Below are 26,014 nucleotides of genomic sequence, written 5' to 3' on the forward strand. Positions count from 1 at the left end.
GATCTTATCATATTCCCCCTGCTAAAAATTTCAATATAGGTTACAATGGGTCAAAAGAAAAGTTGTCGAAATAGGGTTCACCACCTTTATAGACTTGATATATAATTTCTGTCAGACTTATTCATATACTGTATTAAAAGATACCAAAATGTAATTAGTGAATTATCTACTAAAAAATACAAATATACAAAAAACGTGAACCAACCTTTGAACCATCTAATAAAGAAAATGTCAGGATACCACATGGAAAAATGCCATACGCAAACAAATGTAATTGATCTTTATTGGTTCCAACAAGTAATAAATTCAATCTGAAAATATATACATTTTAAATGCAGATATTGCTTAAATTTTGAAAACTTTTCTTCATGCTTTTTAGATGAAAATGCTGGGTCTAACCCATATTTAATACAGCTTTCCATTGAGTTTCTACTATGACTAAACATTAATCGAGCTACAACAAGATAAAAGAAAATCAGAGTGTTTCAACTGACAATTTTAAAGTTACAATAAACATTGCTTCTTTCTTGCATTGTCTTTTTCAGTTCCCAAACAGTTCTGTAATCTTGCAATCATAACAAAGGGGTGTAACTTGTTATCAAAGATCATTTAAAATCAATCAGGTTCTTCATTTCAACAGGATAGACAATCATACAAAATTTCAGAAAGATCTGTTTATAATTAAAGCTTCTTCAAAGTGCTAACAAATTTTGTAACAAAAGGGAATAAAACTAGCTATTATTAACAAAAATCGTTGAAAATCAATAGGCTTCTTTAAATTAATGAGATAGACAATCCATATCCATTTTAAATTGGTATATGGATAATTTTAGCTTCTATTGTGTCAACGAGATATGTGAATGACGTCAAAAAGGCATAACTATTTAAGTTATTATCGAAAATCAGTAGCATCCGTTCTTTCAATATGATAGACAACCAATAAAACATTTCAGAAAGAACAGACTTCAACTGAACCCTTTGCAGGGACAACAAAAATATGTAACAAAAGGGAATAACTATGGTCATTTTTATTTTTAAATCACTAAAAATCATTGGATTTTTTGTTGCTTTCAATCGAATAGACAGCCAGTATAAATTACAGAATGATCGAACCATATCTGAAACCGCTATGATGATGGGTTAGTTGTATTTTACGTCCGCTTCCACCGAGGTGATATCGCAGACACCGCTATGGTGCTTATAAGATTTTGTAACACATGAATAACTCTGGGGAAGTTATTATCAAAAATCGTTGGAAATCAATAGGCTTCTCTATTTCATTGAGATTGACAACCAATATCAATTTCAAAAAGATATATAAATTATTCCAACCTGTATTGTGCTAACAAGAAAAGTGAACCATGCGTGCATAAAAATAACTAATCTTTTCAATAACTAGCTATGAACTATTAGTTATTAATGGGCTCTATTAGGTAACCATATGGCAAACTGTATTTTATTACAATACTTTTACTCTATATTATTGATAATAATGAACATATTTAAAATAATAGACAACATCAAACATTGGTGTTTTGTTTGCATATTTTAATATGAATGTAACTTGAAATGATCTGCAATAAAACTTCTGAATGATCTATACTGTCTACATATTGTTTGCTAAAACACTGTAAATGTGAAATTATCTAAATTGTTTGGGCAAGCATGTTTTTGAAAAGATAAGTTGTCAGGCAATGAAACATATGCCCACAGCAGCTAAGTCGTTCGAGCAGTCAACAAGAGTTGTCGCATATTTTTTCTATTGTCGTTAATGAAACATTTATAATACACTAAAATCTGATTAAAAGTAACAACTCATTAAAGATACATTATGGGAGATTCGATAACGAGTTGGCAGTTCTCACTATAATAGTTAAAAACTAGATAATGTAAAGGCAATTTGCTGAACCGAGATCTAAGCGGTTGAAATTTCCAGCTAGCCTTGATCATCATTACTAAAGTCAGTACGATAAACAGCATAGTCTCGATTATCCATAAAATCGTTAAATCGTGAAGGAAAGTTATGCAGTAAATTGGCTCATAATCCACTAAAGATAGCAGGCTAGCAATGCCATCTAGAGTTGATTATGGTCTGGATAGGTTAATTAATGTCTAATTAATAATTTAGATAACATTTCAGGCCTAAAGAAAAACCTGCAATAGACAGATTTAGCTCTTGCATAATGTATGTTTAAGTAATTATCAGAGAATCATTAGAATTTGTTTGGCTTTTAGTTCTGCCCCATGCTAACGTTTAGTATACGAAACATTTAATATCATGGATTTAGCTGTTCAAATTATCAAAAATCATTGAAAATCAATATATTAGTTCATCTCAAGACCTTAAACTCTGTGTATCAATCTAAAGTCAATCAGATGATAACTTTGGTCTCTAGAGCATCTACAAGATTTTTTAAAGTGATCATGGGCCATAGCTCTGGTAATAATTATCGGAAATCATTCAAAATCACTGGGATTCTTTGTCTCACAACCTTAAACACTGTGGTTAAAATCGGATATTAACTTTAGCCTCTACAGCATCCAAAACATTTTTCAAAGTAATCAAGGGCCATAACTCTGGCAGTAATTATCGGAAATAAATGAAAATCAATAGGATTCTTCGTCTCATGACCTTAAACACTGTGTATAAATCTAAAGTTAATCGGATATTAACTTTAGTCTCTAGAGCCTCCACAAGATATTTTGAAGTGATCAAAGGCCATAACTCTGACAGTAATTTAAAGTCAATTGGATATTAACTTTAGCCTCTAGAGCCTCTAAAACACTGTATAAATTTCAAGTCAATCGGATATTAAATTTAGCCTCTAGAGCTTCGACAAGATTTTTCAAAGTGATCATGGGCCATAACTCTGGCAGTAATATTTCAAATAGCTGAAAATCAATAGGATTCTTTGTCTCATGACCTTAAACACTGTGTATAAATTTAAAGGCAATCGGATAGTAACTGTAGCTTCTAGAGTGTCCACAAGCAATTGTGGATGTTGGACCGACGGACGGACCGAAGTACGGGCGGATGGAGACAATATACGACCACATTTCAATGTGGTTGTATAAAAAATACGTTAAAGTGTAAAAATATACGGCACATATCCTATAATGCTAGTGGGTATAATGGAAAAAAAGCAGCGCTACACAGAGATTGGTTGGACATTCAAGAAAGCTATTTTTAATTCCGTTAGAATAATGTCTATGAAAGATGACTAAAAATTTAAAAAAGAAACTGTCAAGAACTCTAATCTAAGAGAGGTGGACATACATGCCTGTCCACATTAAAATGAGGGGAAATGGTAGACTGTAAAATGGATGACATAACCTTACAGGGTATGCCTCCTTCTTATAATTACTCCATTTCCTGACATTTATGTGGCATCACATCAGTAATGTTCTGTGACATGGGAAAATGGCCTGCTTTCAAAATCATTACAAAAGTGGTCTTATCTTCTCACTCCATTTTGCAAGAACTTTTCAAGTTAGCATTATGATAATAGGCATTCTAAATGGCCCATAGTTAGTGTTACAGAAATCAATGAGCCATCCATATAGGTCCTATAAGTCTTATCCTACTCCAAATCTACCTATTAGACCAAACTGTCTAATTAATCAAACATTCATCCTGGAATCAAGTATATCTCTCTATCTTTTTTATTGTTCATGGTTTGATAACAAAGTTTATCTTGGATCTATCCTGAAGTTTTTTACTTCTCATTTCCTCTATTACAAATGCCTACATCATTGTTGTTGTTTTCATTGGTTGACTTATTCCAGTTCACTAGGGGATTGACATTAAGGTTTTTGTCTACTAAATGATTGAGAAAAATGAGGTTGAATGACAAGTCATTATATAAGGTATAATTATTCTCTTAGTAATAATACTAATTATAGGTATAAGTTGTCAATAGTTGTAAATAGATGTCTATCTGAGTTAAATAATATATATCAAATAGTTTTAATGCCCAAGGGACTAAGTTTCCACGGACTCTCAACCCCATTTACAAGACTTTTATACAGCATAATGATTCAATTATATTTTCTTTACATCTTTATAAATTATCAAAGTTAAAGTCTGTAATTACAAACATAATTACATGGCTTAACAACAGTCATAGAAAAAATACCTACAGGCCCTTAGTTTTAAAGACTATGTTTCCACATAGGGATACTATTTTACTGCCAAAAAAATGAACAAAAATATCCCATTAACAAATCATGTTCGTGGAAGTTATCTCTAAAAAAGAAATACACTTATCATTCACATACTAAATGTTATTCACTTTACAGTTCCATAGGTCTGCTGATTATGTAAAATTAATGCAGGGAGAGAGATGGGGTTTAACATCCACTAGACACAACCAGGTTATTTCTGGACTAACATAAGGTACAATTTTATTTTAATAATTCGCTTGTGCATATGGGTCTTCAGTAGGAGGAAACCAGAGGACCTAGAGAAGACACACATGGGATCAAAATCAATGCATTTGACTCAATCAAAGACCTTAGACCACTCAATTTCTCGATAAACAAAGAGCAATGATCAAACAAACTATTTACGTGAACTTATAGTGAATTTTGAATATTATACATAATTTAAAAGAAAATGGGAGTTGTTTTCAGACTAATATATACTGCAAGATATCATTGCTGAAAACACAAACAAACCCCATGTTTACACAATTGTGGCAATAGTGGTAACAAGAATAAAATCTGCAGCATAACTAGGATATATGACAAATAGTAAATCTACAATCGGCCATCATACAATTTGTTTGGGTCGTAAATTGAGATTTAGTCAATTTTGTATTATTTCATACATTCAAACTTCAACATAGAAATTCAATTAACTAATACAAACAAGACAAATGCAGTTTTCACAAAAGAAAACCATTTTCATGGAAACTGAATAGTTTTATCATACACTTTGATCATCCAAAGAGAAAATAGTCCTTTATTTATAATTTTCACGGAAAATGTTCTTTTACGACTACTTTTATTAATCTATTCCTATCTACAAAATCAGACATGTAACACTGGGTTCTTAAAATAAAACTTGACAAAGTTTGTGCAACTGTAATTGCGTTTTAATCCTTCTTTTCATCTTAACAAACTGTCTAGTTACTTCCTGGCATACTGAATAAATATTTACTAAATCAAAGTTGGTAGGAGAAACAATAGCCAGATTATTAGCAGCCATCTTGAAAAGAAAACAATTAGAATGTTTTCTAGAACAACAAACTTTATATATCTGTTGTTATAATCTCAATGGCTTCCTTAATCTGCAGACTGATTTTAATCTGTTTAACAGAAACTATAAAGATTTAAAGGGATAAACCTATAGGTCCTGAAGAGTAGTACTTTCAATTATTTTTTGAAAAAAGATTAAGATATTCAAAATGTTTTTTCAGGATAAGTGGATAACTAGCTAATCTGTTGAAAAATGTGTTAAGGATAATGGAGAAACAACATGCAAAGGACACTTTATTTTCTAACTACTTTTGTTGCAAAGAAATGGCTTTGTTTTTAGATTTTATAATAAAGTTAATTACACAAATAATCTAACTCACTCTTTTTGGTCTAGTAGTCTTTTTCTGTCTTCAACACTTTCTTCGCTGCATAAACAAAATAATGATATAAACCCAGTTATAATGGTTTTACAACATTAATGCTATATCAAAAATATTAATGATATGTGCATATTTAATATATATAATGATTAATAAAAGCATTTTAATATGTGCATATTAATTATATATAATGCTTAGTTAAAGTATTTTAATTATAGTGCATATAGCATACTCTATTTGTGATGTGGCATAGAAACAAAAGCCATTATTTGAATAAAGGGATTTTTGGAGCTCATGTATTAAGATATGAATTTGTCTTTAAATTGTAGTTGAAAATAAAAATAGATTTCATGGAATAAAATAAAAGTAATGAGAAAATTTAGAGTGAGAGAACTATAAAGAAAATGGTTGAATAAATGTGAAGGAGATAATGAGAAAGTGAAGACCACCAGGTGAGATTTCCCTACTTGTGGACTGTCCCCCTTAATGAGGTGTTACTTATTACTGGAAACCTGTGATATCCCACAGAGTTGAAGGGCTTTTTTGGGTACTACTGTTTCTAAAGGTGAAATTGTATATAACAACTCCAGGCTAAGCCAGAAGTCAATTAATTCTACCCAAAATATATCTATATCATGCAATACAAAAGCTGTTCTACTTCACCCCAACAATCTGTAATATACTGATAAAAACATCATTAGCAAAAGCCAGATGCCGATACAACAGTTTTCTAAGTTGTTAATCATGAATATGCAAGAAAGAATAAACTTACTGGTTTCCTTTAGAAATGGAACCATAACTGAAAAATATTTATAAATAAATAATAATTAAATCAGATCCTATTATTTTTTAAACACCTGGTACTACCTATGTAATGTGACATTCCCCCATTTAGAAGGTTCACTTATTGGTGCCCCATTTTGTCAAATTATATCTGGATTCAAAATCAAGTTCAAAAACATTTCTAATGTCACAACATGCAAGTTGTTTAAATTAAATAATATTTGAACATCTGTGACTCTATAAATGCCATTATTACTCAATATTTTAATCATTTATTCATAAGTTTTTTCAAGACAAATGCTGGTAAGTGAAAAGTTTACAAGGGGGTATATATATGTCACCTAGAGAGCCAAGTAATAACAATAAGAATTTGACTAAATTACTTTATGACTCTACACAGCTGCACATTATGGAGGAAACATCTAATTCTTATAGAAGGTAAGGGACAGTAAAGGAAAAAGAACTGTGAATTGCCTCTTTCTTAATGTTCAGTGAATAAAAGGTCATTGGTTAAAGAGGGGAAATGGACAAAAATTTAACTCCTAATAACATGGAATCTCTTTAAGGAGGCCATTTACCTTAAATCAAAGTTCCACTGAATTATTCCCTCAAATAAAACTTTTTATGGAAGAAAACTCGCCTTAAATTATAAGATCAAGTTGGATGGTAAGAAGCTTAGACTGTTCTTACAAATCGCTGAGTTTATTGACTATTCTATTGGATATGAACATGATTTCTTGAGTGATCTTTAATTTACCAGGTTATAAAACCGTCCAAGATCAAAGATGTTTCAAATTTACAATCTGATCTATCTGAAGGCTAAATGCAGTTATTATTGATATACGCACTATGTTAAAAGCACATTAAAGGACATTCACCTTCTAGGGCTAAAGATGCCCCTGGGGAATCAAGCCATGAACAATAGCTCCATCATAGGCAGTATCTTACACGCCCATTACTGACTTAAAGTCAAGCTTATTTCTTATGATTAAATATTACCTAACCATGACAATGCAGGGCTTTCAGATCAAGTTGCTAGTTTTAGCCAGGCAATGAATAGTCTTTCACTCCTGACATACAATTGCACAATCTTCAGAAGTTGAGAGTTGACTCAAATAGAATCATTTCCTGACACTTTGGTTTGCTCTTAACATAGTCCATTTTCTGGACAATAGGTGTAAATCTTTCAACACGATTCAAACCAATAAAAGGTGGAGTGAGAACTAGATTAAAAGTAATTCTTCGTCATGAGAACTTAAAATGTTGTCCAACCTCACGATAATCAAATACTAATCTTCCTACTGTCAAACTTCTGAATAAATACATACACACACTTCTCTTTTAACATCTAGCTGTCAAAAATAACTTAGAAAATGAATCCATTTTGCTATCCCCCAAAAATCGAATCTTGAGGACGGACTTTCTTTGTCAACTATATTTTCCCACCTTTTATCCAAAGATTGAAGTTTTGGTAAGAGATCTTTGGAATTATCTTCCATATATGGATCAGGAGTCCAGGGTTTTCCAGCTGGAAATTCTTGGTTTATCCAACTTAAAGATGTTATCTCTCCTTCTAAGTCTGTAGAATGAAGAATGGAGGCATTCTCTGTATTAACAAGCTGTATTTTACCACTTCTATAACCCACCGCCAAAACTGAAATACACATTCAAAATTCTCCATAAAATTGATAATTTTAAAATCATAGAATTAATCACAGTTCAGCGATACTTTGATTTAATCAAATATGGAGGACTGTGACTTAGCTTCGATCAACCAGTACGGTGGATAAAATTTTTGCACACGTCTGACAAACCTTCAAAGGCTAATATCTTCGCTTGCAATAGAGTAATTTGAATGAAATTTTCAAATTATTCATTTTACATCATCTACTTTCAAACTATTTAGGCAAGAATGGCTAGTTCTTTATCTAAATCTTACATAATGTATCTTTAACCCCTTCTTTTTTTTATAATTCCAACTGGCAAGGGATAAGATCACTACACCAAGTGACTAAAGACCTCCATAAGCTCCATTGAGTAAAGATATGAATAAGACAAAAATTGAACAAATTTCAAACTACCAGTATAATATTGTATTTGAAGGTTTGTTACTTCATACACATATTTATGTTAATAGACACATGTATAGGTACATGTACCTAAATTGAACAAATTTCGAACTACCGGTATAATTTTTTATTTAAAGGTTTGTGAGTTCATATACATTCTTATGCCAATATACAAACGTTAAGCTACCCACCTTTACCATCTGGACGCCATGCCAGACCGCCAACTTTATCTTCCTCAGAAGATGGTTGAAGAGACCAAACTTTCTGCCATGACAAACGATGTAATACTACCTGTAATTAAGATACTAACATATAACGAATATATAGTTTTATTCACAGATCCGATGTGAAAAGCATTAATATAAGAATTTTTGAGGATTTCTGACTTGAAGTTGTAGATGATTTGTATAAATCAAATTCGCATAAGAAGTTTTCAGTTAATACACAAAATGTAATTAAGAAAGTGTTGTATATTGATATATTGTATACATGATTAGTGTATTATATTGTTAGTGTGTATTAATTAGATATAGATATCAAGCTGTTGTATAGTGAATTAAGGTGTTTAGTATTACACACTAACTGACATAATCAACACATTTATCAATAGTGTTATTTTAACCATGTGTGATTTACAACACCTAACAAATTTAATTTGTTCATTTCATAACTTTGCATATGATCAAACTAAGCAATAAACGAAAAAAACTTTCATGCCAAAACCTGGTCTCCTTCAGGAAATTGTTTTACATTTAGTATTTCATCTATTAAATCCTAAATACACCAGATGTCCAGAAGGATTTTAGTTATTTTAATTATCAAAATTAAACAAAACAAATGGCTGAAAGTAATAGATATTAATCTAGACAATAATGGGTAAATAAAAAAAATCTTAATTAGTTATAGCTTGAACTGGATGTTCATCATGGACAGAAATGACTTATTCTTCATAGATGACAGTTGTTCTAAGACAGAAAATGATGACCTGATGAAATCAACCGGCATTTAAGATAGTCATATCTTATTTTGGATTGATTGATATGAATGACATTTGAACCAATATGCTTTTTGATAAATCTACTTTTTAATGTATTTGGCCTGAAGGTCTATATTTGTCTCTTGGTCCAAAATACTGGCCCTTTAAATAAAATACACAAGGATACGATGAGTGTTCTATCTAATCCCTTATGAAAATAAATCTTAAGGGTTACTTTGGGTTTTATAAAAAATGTAACAAAGAAAATACTAACAAAATTAGTGACTCTGTTTGATCAGGGGTATTTTAAGTTGGCAACAGATGATAGCGTAGAACATTAGTGATACAAAAATAAAAGCCACATAGAAATCTCCCTTTAATCTTATCAAACATGGTTTGGCGAAAAGGGAAACAGATAGGACTTTATGTGGTACTAATGTCCACAATTTTAAAATCTAAATGATGGATACAGCTGAATAAACAAATTGTCTTGTTTCATGGTCTTACAGCTGTGAACTCTAGTTTATTTTACTCTCACTTCATTTCCCTTCCATTATACCAGCAATGGAAATTATTTTGTTCCTATTTAAAACTTCCAAATAATTAAATTCATTCGGATGAATTCTTGATTCTTGACATGAAAAAGAAATGGAATCATCTGCCTGGAAAGTGCCATGTTGTTAACTTGGTGCAATCAGTGTTATAAATTACCCCCTATTCTGACCCAAACTACATGCTGTCAACTTAAATAATATAATTTTCTTGAAAATAAGCAAAATACATGAATAGTTTGAACTTCCAGATTGACCAGTCTTCTATGTCAGTGACAGTCAGTATAAGACTAGTAACCCTGATGATCAAGACGGTTTCATTGATATGTCCAGGTGGTCAGTCACATGCTAAGACCAACTCAGCTGGACATTAGAAATAGCCACATAATCATCACAACAGTTGGAAGAGATGGACAGATTGCAAATAGAGCCATTTCCTTCCATAATAAGGATTATTCAACATTCAACATAATTTAGTTTCCTTCCTATATAATTAACTCCCTAAACCTAATTACTCAATATTAATCACAAGATACTCTCTATTGTCCAAATGTTCCAATATGGTTAGACTGGCTTGAAATGGTTGCATTTAGTTTTTGTAAAAAAAAATTGAAAACCATCATTTTAGAAGCATTCACACTAACTCTTGGTCAGGGTTTTATGAAAGTATAATGTGTTAGCCACAGACATTTCTCTGCCAATCTTGCCCTAATCATTTAGCACCCATTTAACCGTGGCCTAAAATGTCTTTCAACTATGTTTCATAAAAATGAACATTTCTGGCAAGTCTAAATACTTTATTATTCTTTTACACTCTTGTGCTAGTCTGCATTCTATATTTTCGTTGAGGCATAGTTAGTCTTGTAGTGCCAAAGGCAGGGTATGCTTGCTAAATAGCCCTTTCTCTCTGGACTTCCTGATACCACTTGTCATTGAGCAACAGGTCATGACATTGATGTTTATTCTGGAACTTAGTGCCTTATTTCTTTTTTATGTGGTCATAAAGGGTTGTGATATGTGTATATGTTCCACTACCGAATGTATACCAGATTAAGCACCAAATATGGCGTCATTTCAGGGGGATGCAGGAGGGTTTTTTTTACGACATAAACTAAACAAAACATGGGAGAACATTTTCTGTTATTATATATAGACCCTAATAATATATTTAAAAACATGTGCAAAGAAAAGTATCTTATTACTAAAAATAAACATATAAATACTGGTTTTGATTGATGATTTGACTTTTTATTACTTGACATTAAAAAACTAAAACCTGTAAAGTTGCATCATACAGAATATGTACCATAAAGTGTGGGTTATGAAATAAAACAAGAAGACACTTGTGGTGAATTCTTGGAAATAGGTCTTTGAGTAGTACCTACTCAAATCAACTTCAAAAGTAGTGCCCTACTATCACCTCATTAATCAGAATGTTTGTAACCTGTGAACTCAGTATCAATCTTTATAAAAGTCATCTATTTAATATCATAAAAACAGCATTACAGAAACTGAACTTTGTCTTGAAAGTAAAATGTTTCATTACCTCTCCATGTACATTGGCCAATGCAATTAAATCAATCTTAGGGGACCAGAGCATATGTTCCACTTCGTTAGCCACATGTTTCTCATCCACCTGCTGGAACCCTTCATCTGGCATTATCCCTTCTTTTTCTATAAGCTTTAATACTTAGATTGAATCTTTAATCTACAAAAGAAGTATAAAGCTTCATTACACTTTTTAAAACATACGAGATAATCAATTTATATTTAGAGTGGAAATAAAATCCTTATCTATGTATTACAACCCTTCTTTCAACCCTAAAATTCTCTTTACATCTATAGCAGGAAGTAAAAACCCAATAGTTAAAACGACAAATTAGACTAGTTTACCCATGGGACTGCCACAGAACTAACATAGTCTATGACATGGGTCCATTGGGTGGGAGTAGCCGAAGCACAACAATAAATTCTCATTTGATGTAATCCATTTTACTTAAGTCTAAAACCCTGTTCACATGATCAGTTTTAAGCATGTCAGGAACGATTCCAAGAATGGAATAGTTTAATTTTGAAAAGTGAAACAGGTTAATTAAATGAAAGTAAGTGTTCCATTCTTGGAACAATTCCAATCTAGACAAATCTGGACCACCAGAACATGAGAAGCCCCCCTTCTCCACAAAAAGAAATTTGTGGTCTTTTGATTCAAATGTCCAAGCAAATAAAGGAATTTATTCCCATAAAATAATCTGTATCCACAAAAATGTATGTTAAATAATCTATCTATTATTACTTTTAATTCATTTTGTACAAAAAGTTATGTACTAACTAAAACAAGAATAAGCATGAAGCCAATATTCATTTCTTTTATAAAATTTAAAAAAACAAAAACAAGAATATAAATGTCTTTTGAGATAGTAATGTAATTTCTAAAAAAAAACTAGGTAAGATAGTTAGATGCCATCTCGAACTCAAATATTCTAGATGGAAATGAAACACAGTTTATTAATCCGATGAGAAAAAATTGATGGCAGCTCGAAATCAAGACAAAGTAATGGGAACTTTAAATGGTTATAACTTCTGTTAGGATTGATAGCTCAATATGCTTTTCATAAGACTACTTTTTAATGTGTATGATCTGAAAGTCAACATTTGCCTTTTAGTCTGGAATATTGTATATTTATTTGTGAACAGAGCTGGATTTGATTCTTTAAAGGAGGCAAGTCATTAACTCAACATCAACCACTGTAGTCTTCGATATTGTAAACACCACTTATTGGTCAATTTAAATCAACATTGATGTTGTTAATCTTACTGTGAAAAGATGGGCTTTTGATATCCAATATTTAAGACAAAATGAAAATTTTAAAATTGACACACAAATCGCATGCTAGAATGCTTTCAAGTGCCATTTGTACTGAAGCGACTTGATGAACAAGGCTAAACGTATCTCACAGAAGAATACTACCGGTGTAGACTAGAATAACCAGGCGCCAAAAATTGCCATTCAATTTGGACTCTTCACGTATTTCACCGAACATAACTGATTAGAAATTACAGTAAAAACAGTCTAAACGATTGAATGTAAATCAGTTTATTATATACATTCATATTTCATGTGTTGCAACTCAACTGTGTACATTTCTAGATGCCAAAGAATAAAGATTTCGCTCCTTTAATATGCAGCATTAGTTGATTTTAATAATATGGATTTGGGTCTTAGAGATTGTGAACAGAGTTCACTTTTTGACATAATTTACTGTTATCAAAACAAATTATGAAGTTAATACCTCTGTATACTATGTGCCACTTATCTATTAAGACATAACACCATGCATTAAAATATCAAAATTGTTAAAATAACAAATTAACACCACAGAATCTACAACTATAATACAAAATAAAATTTATAGAAAACATAAAGTTTATGAATGAAAACATTTTAATTTGACATCACCAGCCTGGACCGACACAAGACTTAATGTTGACTTTATATATGGAAAACAATACAATTCATTTGGCCTGATTAAACTAAATAATACAATTCACCAGTAAAAAATGAATTATATAATTTATCAATCACTGTGATACAGAAACGAAACTTTTGGTTTCTGTATCACAGTGATTGATAAATTGGAATGCACATAAAAGATCCCTTGGCAGTTGGAATTTGATGTAAGACTAAGAGTAGGCGATAGTGCCACTGCCTGGGCAAAATTTTCCTCATAGCACATTGTATGGCGTATGCCCGTCTTCATTAGCCCAGTATTGGAGCAGAACAGTAGGACGTTAAACCCCATTTCATTTCATTTCATTTCAGAAACGAAACAGCGACAATCATGTAAATAAAATGAAAGTAGACAATCGATTCAATTTTACATTTTTGCGCGAACTTAAAAAGAAATCCAGTTATCATTGATTTAGATAGATATTAATCATATATACAAAAGTCCATACAGCCGGACTGTACCTAAGTCTTTCTCTGTGGTAGGTGTTACATAATTTTCACTATAACAATAGGCGTTAAATGATAAACAATAGACAGATTCACGGATACCAAAGACTATGGACACTAGTCAGCCATGTGTATCCACAACATCCGCTTAAACATGCGCAAAAAGCGCAATTACCGTCAACCAATCATTAGCAAGCTGTTTCAGCCAGCAGCCAATGAAATCATAAGGATTGAATTAAATCTAGACAGGGCGGCCATTTCGAGTTGTGATAGCAATAAGAATCTAAAATACCCTACAATGCCAACTCATTCCTCAGTGTGAATGGCCATTGGATCTTTATAGTATATAAACAGAGAGAAGCCCAGTCAGTTAGACATACGGTAAGCAACATTCAACAAGCTTGTATGTAGATTGAGATGAGAAAAAAAATATGAATGTCAGTTTATTGTGAAAGTTGTGACTCATTCTGGATCCTATCGGCCTAATAATTTAGTTTTTTTGAATGATAGGCTCATTAACTTGTGCGTCATCATAACGGATTTACACTGAGTGAGATCATATAAAATGCTACTAGAACTTGGTAAGATTATTTTTTAGATGTTTTATTGTCAATGACAACAACGGATTTGGGCTTGATTGCTCGCCTGGGAAATTGTACGAGTATTAGGCCTAGGCCTATTATTGGATGAAATATTTTATATTAGCCAATCAATTACGGATATCACATTTCATAGCTGGATAATATTTTGGGCCCAGTTATTATTCACGTTTACTCTGCGCGAGCCTACGCGGTATGAAAGTAGGCCTAAACCCAGTTTTCTTATTTAGAGTCTAACCAGTATCTTAATTTATCCTGCCAGCATACACAAATTTTCGGATAGGAATTCTAATTTCTATTTTTCTAAATCTTTCTAACTAAAGGCTATCGACTTCGAGTTCGACCCTCATTAATATTATTACTAATAGTATTATTAGTAATAATACTATACTGATGCATGGTCTTGCTATAGAGAAATTTATGTGCTTCACAATTCAAGTGGACAATTATTATTTCTAATTCTATACAACAATTTTAAGCAAATCTACCGTCCTTTGAATACTTTGATACTCATCATTTCTCCGACAATATTAATACCCGGTAAGAATTTAATAATAATTAATAATAATAAATTTCTACTAATTTAGGGCATTAAAAAAAAAATAGTACGGCTTGAATTGGATTTAAAATATTAAATTGATTGATTCATTATATAATTGGTAAGGGATCGCTTTCATTAACTGGTAGTTAGAGTAGGTAGACATTTATTTTGCCTTGAAGGATGAAATAGTCTGACTGAGCTCATTACATTGTGTCAGGGGTTGCTTTGATTTGTTTTCATTACTATTGGTCGACATTTCTTTAGGGGAGGGAAAGGGTGAATTGGATACTTAAAATATTAAATAGTTTGATTCATATGACACTGTGGCTGGGTCGTTTTGATTTGCTTTCTTTAATAATATAATAGATTTGTTTTGTTGATACACAGATTAATAATTCACACTCTGTCGATGAAGCATAGTCTATCTGACTATAGTCTATACACGTTCGAATTGTACGCGGCTGATTTTATTTGGGCATATCGGCTGTCATTGTAATTGCTTATCTCTTTCCCCAAACTGCGAATTTTACCTCTAGATGAGTACTATGACTATGTTTACTTTTACGTGTCTTTACTCTTTGTGATGGAGAACAAAGTACGATTTCACAGCATATTGAGGGATGCAGGATGAGGTAGCAGTACAAAGAAAACTGCGAAACTCTTTCAAAGGACTCGCACTGAATGTGTTTAAAGCCTGTTAAGATAAGAGCCTATTCTTCAGAGCGAATGCCCGGGGGCTTTCAATTCAGATTCAATGGCTATTTGAACAGAACAAGAGACAAGTTTAGAAAATTGGCAATATAGACATTTTTTAGTTATTTACCAGTGCAGGGCATATAAATGTATGCAAAATATAATAAACATCCAACATCGTCACTTACAAATTAACCCCAAGTCATAGACAATAGACATCATGCAATACGGTACTGCGTTACTTGGTTGAGGAAGGGCATTTTGTCGCCTAATTAATCACGAATGGGCGCGCGGCTACGAGATTTTAGTTCGCCTCATATCTCATGTGATGTAACGGGTGCCCTAAATGGCCATTTGAAGTACCCAGTTTCAATTAATCTTCTCCGTTAGAATGACTTTCTGCCTTTAAAGCCAAATAGACTATTGTACTTCTTAGCTTGGGATTGTTGATATTTTTCTTCAACAACGGTCATCCTGCACGAAGACGAGAGTTGAACGGCGCGATTATATAAACTTGAACTAAAGGCTTCGATCGACTATTGTTGTTTTTTAATCAATCAATCATTGAGCCTGAATGAAGATCGTTAACTGAAACAACCAGACATCAAATTAGTAAAATAACATTAGGTATTGTGCTTCAATTTTATAGTCGCCGTAAAATCTAGATCAGTTTGTGGTTACTGAACTGCCAAATTAGAAGCCAGACACACGTCGCGCCAACAAAATTGACTTTTAAGACTTTTATTGTCGAAGCGATTTTACTTAGTTAGTAATAGTATGAATTCTGGTATGCTTGACATAGCAAACTGTTTGCTTGGGTAACAATTGACAATCTAATATAAATGAAACAAATTGTATTCCGAGTCAGTTCAACTCTAGATAGTCTTCGATATGGGAAGTACAGTAGGCAACAAATATTATTCACGTTAGTATTAGACACGTGGTCTTTGCATTTTTAGTGTAATATTAATAACAGTACTGCATTCCACGGGGATGCCAAATTTGTGTCAAATTTACTAAAAGCAGTCTGCCGATGTTTTTTTGTTTTATTTCAAATGACCTCTTAAATTTTGAAGGTCATAAACATGGTAGCCTACTCAGTTGAAGTTGTAATTGGAAGCAGAATAGAAATGTCATACACCTTCCTGGCATATTGAATTCATCATCCGCTCTACTGCCATGGTTGACACAAATTAGCCAGTTGGTCAGCCCCATGGAACCTATTATTTTCATTAGCACTTGGGCCAAAATTAGTCGTCTTGGTACCTGAGGTATATGGTCCTTCGGAAACCCCCTTTGCAATTGTTTTAATTACGCCCCAGGGAAACTGATCATTCATGCTGGCAAGTTTATTACGGGATTAACGACTGACATTTCAATATGAGCAAGGTTGTTTTCACTAGGAATTCGTTATTGCCGCTTCATATATTGTATTGTTACTTTCAGGCAAACATATTTAGTTCAGTTTTATTAGAGGCTGCTGAGTACATGTTCTGTTTTACATTTCGGCTTACACTGTAAAGTCCTGTACTGAAAGTTGAAAGGGGAACACCTTTATTTATAAACTTTTGTGTTTCTTTGCAGTAATGTCTAACACTATAGTACGACGTCGCCAAACGGAGGCGGAAAAGAATATCAACAGACTTCGAAATGTTATGCCAAATAAATATACCGAACTGTGTTTAATGCACTTGTCATTCTTACTGGATTTAGACGGGAGTAAATTGGAAGACTTGGGAGATACTGAACCGAAACAGGATAACAAGAAAAGAGGCTGTTCTACTCCATTTTCAAAAAAGAAAGGTACATGTATTCTTCTGTTATTCCAAGTGTTCAGGGTCCGTCAATTGACTTTCCAATTGGAAACGTGTCAATTGTATTCCTTAATGAGGAGCTACTGGTTCACCATAATGATTAACAGGTTCGGTTAAACTGCAATACACATTCCATCAGTCTCTCTGTTTCACATCTGTCATGCTGTAATTTACACCAGTGATAAACGACTGCGACCACATGCAATATATGCACCGGTTACAGATAAAGCTTAGATCTTTACAGTTAATCTGAGTGCATTGCAATTCACATTATTGTCTAACAAATGCCCATTAACTTGTTAGCAACTTCAGTGTATAGATAGATTTGTAAAATGGCCAACCTATGTCGTGATATATTTCAACACCTCATCTGTACTTATTTATTACAGGGAATATTTTTACCATCTGTCATTTGTAATAAACCTTTAGTCTAAATGCATTCATGCAGAAGACCAATAATAGTTGAACATTAAAACTAAATGGACAATTCCTTAAAATTGCCCTTCACTTTCAAACAATGTATTGTATGTGATGTCTTTAAAAGGAAAACTAAGAAACTGGTGTAATTTAGTATTATTTTCCCAAACTCAAGTAAAATTGTTTAACTGGGAACTTCATGGGAACAAATGACCATTTAATTGGAGAGTTGGCTTTCAAAGCATACAACAATATAAAGTAAAAATATATAAAATATTACATTCTCAAAGGTCTTTACTTTCTGTTTAAAACATCCTAAAAATATAATCTTACACCAAAGCTGCTTTTAGCCTTTTACCAATAAAACTTCTAAGTTCAGTAATGTAGCAATTTAATTTTTATTGGCTTGCATCTTGAATTTTGACCACACTGGTTGACCAACTCAGTAGTTGGCCCAGTGTCTTTCATTAACACATAGTTAAGACTTTGTTCAACCCTCTCCATCCTCAATATCAATTAACAACTGATTATGATGCTATTTATCAGTTTTATGGCTGTTTAACAATTGACTTCTTCACCAAGTACTGAATGGACTAGTGTTACTTTTATTGCTTGCTTTGACTTGACTTGCAGTTTTTATTGCTTTTCTATACCATGTGCCTTTTGAGGCCATATTAAAACCATTTGGAAAGTTTTTAGTCAACAGCATTTATTGTCCTTTATAAATTGTTTATGGGCTAATGTCATTCATTGGCAGGAAGGCTAATAATTTATGAGTTTTTCTGACCATTAAAATAACAGGCCATTCTTTTCGAAATTTGTTTTGTAGTCCATTTTCTTTTTAAAAATATAACCTCTGCATGGCTGTATTTGAATATAAATTAGCTTTCAATACCCTTTGAATGTAAATTGTAACTTTTCATCTACACTAGGCAGCCCTGAAAGATTTCATAGAAAATTTTCTCAGGAGGATTAAGATTTTATTTATTCCTAATCTTTTTAATAGAAAATGGTTTAGAAGTTCTATTGATAATTTAATTAAATATTATATAATCAACACTTCAGCTAAAAGTCTCTTCATAATTTGGTTACATGATGCTGTTTTTTCCCACACATTTTTAATCTCTTTTCCAAATGTCTTTATCTACACTGATCAAGCCATTGTTTACACTTCCATAGAAAACCTGAGCTGATCATTTGCCTTTATTTTGATTGTAGATTGTTTTCTGTGGAATTATCCTCTTTTTAGTTAATGAAACTTTTATGTAAGACTTTCCAACAATGGCTTGATACCCAGTACATGAGAGGATGATCTTTTATACCTCAGCGCCTTTTCTTCCTTGAAAAGACACCCCCTATTGTTGATTCTTAAATACCTCTTTAGTACTCCTTCTGTTTTTGGCATCAGTCTTATATCTCATTATAGGTAAAAGGGGTGAACACAATAGGGTTTTTAAAAGTGTCATCCCCTTTATACACCCTAGGGGTGAAAACTAACACCCTCTCAGATGGCCTTTAGGGTAATCTTCTGAACTTGAACCCCCCTTATCACACCTCAACTGAAAATGATATTAAATTACTGGGGGGTTTTATCTTGCAATTCCCTGTCATGTTTGATTATATAGAATTCACCATAAATCTGAATCTTATTTTTTTATTTATTTATATTTTCAGAAAAGACATTGTTTGGTTCTCCAATTACACAGGGAAATATTGCTCAAATATATCAGCTGATTGAATTCCTCAGCCGACCAGAAAGTAAGTATTTGAAGAGTCCAAAAGATGTTCTTAAAGTTAAATATCAAAATTTAATTTAATTAACCACAAAAGCTTAAATGGTTTGTTTTAATAACTCTTAATTTTAAAATGTTTTATTTTTTATTTTAAATGTAGTTTTTAAATATAAATTATGCATTGATGACTTAATTATTGGGTTATTTATTTCAGATATTCGTAAAGAAGGAATATTTCGTAAATGTGGAAACTGTAATCGACAGAAATTATTAAAAGAATGGTTGATACAGGGCAGTAGTAACTTGGGATTAGATGATGGAACTTTCTCTGCCCATGATTCCGCTGTTGTATTAAAGAATTATCTCCAGGATTTACCTGAACCTCTTCTTACTGAGAAACATTTTCAATGCTATAGACAAATTTTAGGTAAGTAGATACAGTATGCTTTGCTCTTATTTAATACATGGCACACTGTGACTATCAAACATCATAAGCCAGAATTGTAGGGAATGCAAAATTGAACGTTCCAGAATTAACTTAGAACTCTCAATCCAACGAATAGTGGCAATTAAGTGAATACACATACCTCAACCAACCATGACAGCCAAAACATGTTTGTTGTGTTTATTTCCATCACGATTCTACTCACACCACCTCAGGACTGGCATACCTGTGACAAGACTTGATTCTGTATCACTCGATGGCAATTCTAAACATTCCGGACTGACAGTGAAGCACCTCCTTGGTGTACAATTTAAATGTGTGTCACAAAATTCTTCATAAAAATGAGTTTTATTTGAATTACATTTGATTAAGCTAATGAAATTAAATGTGTTTAAATTATTACTTTACAGATATGGGTAAATATCTTAGATCAGACAAAGAAAAACAGATAGCCAAAGAGAAACAAGTTAAAGCCATCCAAGTTCTTATTTTAATGTTACCAAGAGAAAACGCTTTATTGTTAGAATGTGTATTGGATTTATTACATCGTGTTAGTAAAGTTAGTGAAAATATGATGACAGCTAATTCTCTTGGAACTATCTTCGCACCACATCTTCTCTGTTCTAGAAAGGTAAGTGTGGCTTAAAACAATGAATTTTCACTCTTCATTTGGATTTAATTTAAATTAATCAAATGACCAAGAACTATCAATTCTGCTAAATAATCAATCATTAATACTTTGCTTCCAAATTTAATACATAATATGACTCAGGAGTATTGAAATAAACCAAGAGAATTTATTGTAGCATTAAATAAGAGAAGATAATGTTATGTAACTAATGTAAGCTAAGATTTAAGACAGTTAAAATGGCAATGATTAAATCATTTATCAATTGTGTTATGCAATTGTGCATCAGCTTCCTTGTATTGTAACATAGACGACATAGTGTAAACTTTGATTAATGGAGATTGAAATGTTTTTGTTTTATAGATGACAGCTTTAGAGTTACATGCTCTCTCTGGATGTTGTACACAGATCACCACACTCATGATTGAAAATGCGCCCCAACTCTTCAAAATTCCACAAGAATTAGCCATTGATGTTTCAAATTTTTGGAAGCAGATGGAGGATCCTGCCAGTGTAATGAAAACCAATAGTGAAAAGTTAGAAAACTTCAGTAAATCTAAACAAAAGAACAATAGTGGTCCCGCCATTAATACAGTCATTTGTTATAATGATCGCCAAGGACAACTTACCAAAGAAACAGACACACAAGTGGCTTTAGCTGGACTTTATGCCCATGTACATGCCATGCCCGACTCTGCCAAGAAGAAGAAATTACTAAAACAATTCCAAAGAGCCAACCGTCCATCTACACCTAAAAGTAACAAGCATTCTCGTAGCAAAACTTTTGGAGAATCATTAAAGGTACACATAGCATAATTTTAAATAAATGTAATTATTGTAAATTTGTGTTCAAGCAGTAAGTCTAATCAAGAACTATATCAGCTTGACATTGTAGTTTATTAAATCAGAAAATACCTGAAATCTGAATATCAATCTTAAAAATATTTATTTTTAATTACAGAAACACTTCCCAGTATTACACAAGCATAAACGGAATGACTCTAACGATCCCTGCAGCACTACAAGTGGTCTAGCATGGGCCGTCACTAAGGTAATTAATCAAAATTTTAATTATATTATTTGCTATTATTTTGTAGTTTAGTTTTGTTCAAGCTGTTTAGACTGCATGTTTCTTTCTGTTAGCTTTGCATGGGCTGTTGTCTTTATTTACATTAACAATTGGATAAATAAATAAAATACACCTTGATCAGATTGCAAATAATCATTAAACAGTTATTTCATGATATGATCAAAATTTTAATTTGTAAAATTATCATCCATTTTTAGCCAATCACAATAGAGGAATCTGGTAATGATAAAGTAACTATTATTTCCTGCGGTACTACAACTACACCCTGTACGCCATCCACACCACGTACTAATCCTCGCAGAATAGGGGTAAGAATATTTATATAACCGTGATTGCAGTCATAGATGCTTATTTTATTTATTCAATACTCACTATTGGTTTGGTAGAATAATTTTATATTTACTTTAGCTTTAGTTCAATCTCAGTTTTTCTTCAGTATTGGTCTACTAGTATCTTTTCATTTTTCTTGTTATCTAAATCCTCATTTTGGTTATAGTGCTGTTTTTATGATATTGAAATTAACGCTGTTATTTATGATATTCTGTTTTCTATTTTTAGCCTACTAGTCCTGCTGTTCATGTTGTTGACATGTGGCAGTCCCCCCTACCCAAGTCACGAAAACGTCCAAGTGATGAATCGAACGAAAATATTCCCAAAAAGGAGTCAAGGAAATCACCTGTAACAGAATCCCTGCCAGTCGCAGAGAAAGAAATCAGCTTCCTGAAAAGAAATGCGCCCATTAAAAAAATTCTTGTCTTCACACCCGAACATAATAAACCAGTGGCTCTAGTCTCTCCTATTACACAATCTGTCATCAAGGCATCAAAAGAGTGTCAGGTGAGATATCTGTCAATCATTTCACAATTAATCCATTTAAAACTTAACCCAAGGTTGACATTCTGCACCTTATGGCTACCTGCTAAAAGAACATTAGTATTTTTTCAAGTGACATGTGGGCTTGTGACAAGTCTGTTAATTAGATACATAGGATGAAGTAGTGTTATTACTTTTGAATTTCTTTTAAGTCATGTAGTTATATCAATAACAAGTAATTAATTTTTATGTTCTTATCTTTTCAGAAAGCAATATTAACACCAAGATCAAGAAAACCTATGCAATACATTCAGTCTCCACCAGAACGAGAGAGCTCCATTTAAACACCCCCAAATATGTTGTTTAATGACATAAGCTTAGTGCTGTATATTTCAATCATCACCTTCTATATGTACAAAAACTGTGCTATTTCTCTCTTAAAAGTCTATTAATGTATTCTCTATTTTCCCTTTCTTTCCTATGTACATTATGAAGGTGTATGTATTGATATGTAAATATATAAAATCTTAAAGTGCTATTAATCTCTATTTATATACCAGAGAGAAATTTTTAAATAAAGTTTTATCAACTTAAAGATGTGTATCGAGATATGAATTATAATCATGGTATTATGGTATAAATATATAGTTTTCTTCCTAACATATATTTTTAAAGTATATGGACCTATTTATGTATTAAAATAACAATGAATGTGCCATTATTAATCATTGCTTATTGTAACCTATTCAAAATGGAATTGTTATATAGATCAAATTATATATGGTATGATTTAACATATCTAATATTAACAATCTTCTAAAGGGATTTTTTCATTATGGATAAATAAAATTTTATTAATTTTACAGACTGACATGCATCACCCTCTTTTAAAATTTAACTAATAATATTTTTTATCCATAAAGGAAAGCCTCAGGGTATTTATTGTAGCAAATTTAAATTAATTTTCTTTTACTTCTATGACCCAGTACTTACATGAATTTAAAAGTTGAATATTATAATTATATGAAAAATTGAATAATTAATTATCCACCATCAAAATTAACCAAAATTTATGAATATGTTTTTGATCATAGTTGTGATTCCTTTTTAATTTTTTGTTAAATTTCTCAAAGTTTGTACATGCATTGAATATGTATATAAAATTTATATATTATATTGTATAAAGTATACCTGCCAAATTATATAATTACAATGGTTTAAACACTTGTGTAATTCTTATTTCATTAAAATTAATGACAAAAAATTAATGTGTGTGTACAGAGTATTTTTTGTCTTGGCAATTATTTTGGATAATTTGTTTCCTGCCCACTTCAAAGGGATTGATTTTGCAAATGAGTAGCCAGTACCAATGGTTGCATTGTTCTCAGGATAAAGAACAATAACTACAAAGGGGTCACGCCAACAATGCAGCTGAAATAGGATCTCTAATGCATTTACCATTCATTTCAGGGGGGCTTGTGTAAAGTATTCAAATGCTTCAATAAGAACAGGACCACCCTAGAAGGAATGTTATGATCTTGCTATCTTTTAATTTAAAACTGGCCAGCTACCTTTTATTGACTTGTAACCTTGAAGACATTTTTAAGTCAAATCATGGTGTACCCAAAGCTTATTCAAAAACAACAATAACACTACAAATTGTTGAATTGTCACTACTGACCTCCATATTTTTGGAAGCTTTAATGAAAATCGAAAGTCAAGATGTGAACCTTGCTGTAACCCATGTCGAGATATTTGAAAATTCGTATAGAAAAACAGATGATGGTGCTTGAAACTGACTTCTGAAGTTTGAAAACTTGTACCCCTTTTAACCATGGTTCACTTCATATCAAATCATTGCTAGATAATTAGAATGGACACCCTGTTTAGAAGTTAGGGAATCTCGGTTTCAGATTACTCTAAGTGAGGGTAGTTATCTTTCTTGTTTTAACTTTATCTCCTAATTACTAAATCAGAAATACTGCCTGAGGCTACGGTTGCTGATCTTTGGTAATGGGTATGGTGCACCTTGTTATGTAAAGATGAATAGTAGCCAGACTTATTGTACTTGGGTCAAATTGACGGTGTCAGATACTGAGATAATTTCTTCTATCTGATTAAACTGCGCCACCACACACCAATGTCGATATTATCTTATTAACGCCAGTATTTCTTCATAATTGAGTAGTTTTGGGTTGACCAAATAGGACCTTATCATCAAGTCTTTAATCTTTACCGGGGGCTCTTATTCGTTTCTTGTTATATGCTAAAGAAGGCAATGAGTTTTTTGTATTGATCGACTCCAGATATCAAACCTTATCGATCCGTTCTAAAGAGAGGTTTCTCAAGTTCTATTTCCTTTACACTAGCCAGAGGATGTTCTCTGACACCTCCTTTGTCCACCGTGACCTTTTGTGTGTACCCTTTCAGACCACCAAATCCACAAGGAGGATACAACACTATGTCATACTCCATCATACGTTTGGCATTTCTCCGTGCCGATATTTGGGTTCGTGACTACATCAGAGGGAACTTAAATTACTACACGGCGCAGTTAGCCCCGTCTGAGTCTAAACGATTGCGCAATGGCATGGGGTTCGCATTCTTCCACCGTTGTATATTTGACGTTGGAACTTGATTAATGAGATATAGAATGTTGTTATTCATTACTGTGTTGTTTGGAGACCACAGTTTAATCGTTAGATATGGGTTATTAATGAGACGGTCTTTCTTTACACATCGAAACGTATGCGCGTCACACCTGCCCAATGTCCGGTACTACCATGATTTGTGAATAGGTCTCGATTTTTAAACAGTTGCCAATACCACAATAAACAGTAACGTACCTTATTATACCATCTGGACATCGAAATGTTTTTATCGCACATTTCTACAAGCAAGCAGGGCCGGATTAGCAACGGGGCATGGTGGGACCCATGCCCCGGGGCTGTCGACATCAGGGGGCCCCCACAAAAAATCTCAGTTGCGTTATAAGCGATGCGAGCATGGTCGGATCGACGACTACATCTACTAGTAGCCGTGATGGAGCCCTCAGAGGCCCTCCATCGGATTTTCAAAGTCCCGGATGTGTATCAAGAAAACTTGTGCTATTTAGAAGTGGAATCAATGTAACTTTGAACCCATTTATAGTCTAGTTTTGAACACAGAATCTGTCAAAAATGTCATTCGTAATCTCCGAACATAGTTTTTTTCCTTTTGCTGTCGGCGAATCGAGGTACGTTGGTTTCTTCGACGTTTAGCCCCTAGACTATAATTATATGATAAGTAAATGGTGTGTTTAAATATGTTTAATTTCCGTATAGACTAC

At 32.5% G+C, this 26,014-nt stretch overlaps 2 protein-coding genes across 3 annotated transcripts in view; one reads left to right on the plus strand and one right to left on the minus strand.

The window, feature by feature from the left end:
- The window catches only part of LOC126815638 (anaphase-promoting complex subunit 4), an 89,297-nt gene extending 75,244 nt beyond the window's left edge, over positions 1–14,053 (minus strand). The window contains exons 1-7 of one of the 2 annotated variants that reach the window (XM_050541384.1): positions 13,929–14,053; positions 11,505–11,666; positions 8,623–8,722; positions 7,809–8,016; positions 6,352–6,378; positions 5,580–5,624; positions 206–311 (exon numbers count right to left, since the gene is read on the minus strand). In XM_050541384.1, coding sequence (XP_050397341.1) covers positions 206–311; positions 5,580–5,624; positions 6,352–6,378; positions 7,809–8,016; positions 8,623–8,722; positions 11,505–11,618 — 600 coding nt within the window. In that variant the 5' untranslated portion in view covers positions 11,619–11,666; positions 13,929–14,053. Of the gene's footprint in view, positions 1–205; positions 312–5,579; positions 5,625–6,351; positions 6,379–7,808; positions 8,017–8,622; positions 8,723–11,504; positions 11,667–13,915 lie in introns of both variants that reach the window. The other variant, XM_050541383.1, reaches the window with a different exon arrangement.
- A 100-nt stretch (positions 14,054–14,153) lies between these two features.
- On the plus strand, positions 14,154–23,876 carry LOC126815641 (rho GTPase-activating protein 19). Its single transcript, XM_050541388.1, has 10 exons — positions 14,154–14,294; positions 17,331–17,549; positions 19,652–19,735; positions 19,925–20,137; positions 20,566–20,786; positions 21,147–21,584; positions 21,745–21,834; positions 22,071–22,181; positions 22,432–22,710; positions 22,953–23,876. Exons 2-10 carry the CDS (start codon positions 17,333–17,335, stop codon positions 23,028–23,030), a joined length of 1,731 nt encoding a protein of 576 aa, XP_050397345.1. The 5' UTR covers positions 14,154–14,294; positions 17,331–17,332; the 3' UTR covers positions 23,031–23,876.
- The last annotated feature ends 2,138 nt before the right edge of the window (positions 23,877–26,014 follow it).

This window comes from Patella vulgata, chromosome 3, assembly GCF_932274485.2.
Source record: "Patella vulgata chromosome 3, xgPatVulg1.2, whole genome shotgun sequence".
Taxonomy (NCBI): domain Eukaryota; kingdom Metazoa; phylum Mollusca; class Gastropoda; family Patellidae; genus Patella; species Patella vulgata.

Bases quoted from the DNA above. Each gene is read 5' to 3' on its own strand.
- LOC126815641 (XM_050541388.1), top strand. From the start codon at position 17,333: ATGTCTAACACTATAGTACGACGTCGCCAAACGGAGGCGGAAAAGAAT. The intron at 20,787-21,146 runs GTAAGTGTGGCT...TTTGTTTTATAG, and splicing joins ATCTTCTCTGTTCTAGAAAG to ATGACAGCTTTAGAGTTACA. The intron at 22,182-22,431 runs GTAAGAATATTT...TTCTATTTTTAG, and splicing joins CTAATCCTCGCAGAATAGGG to CCTACTAGTCCTGCTGTTCA.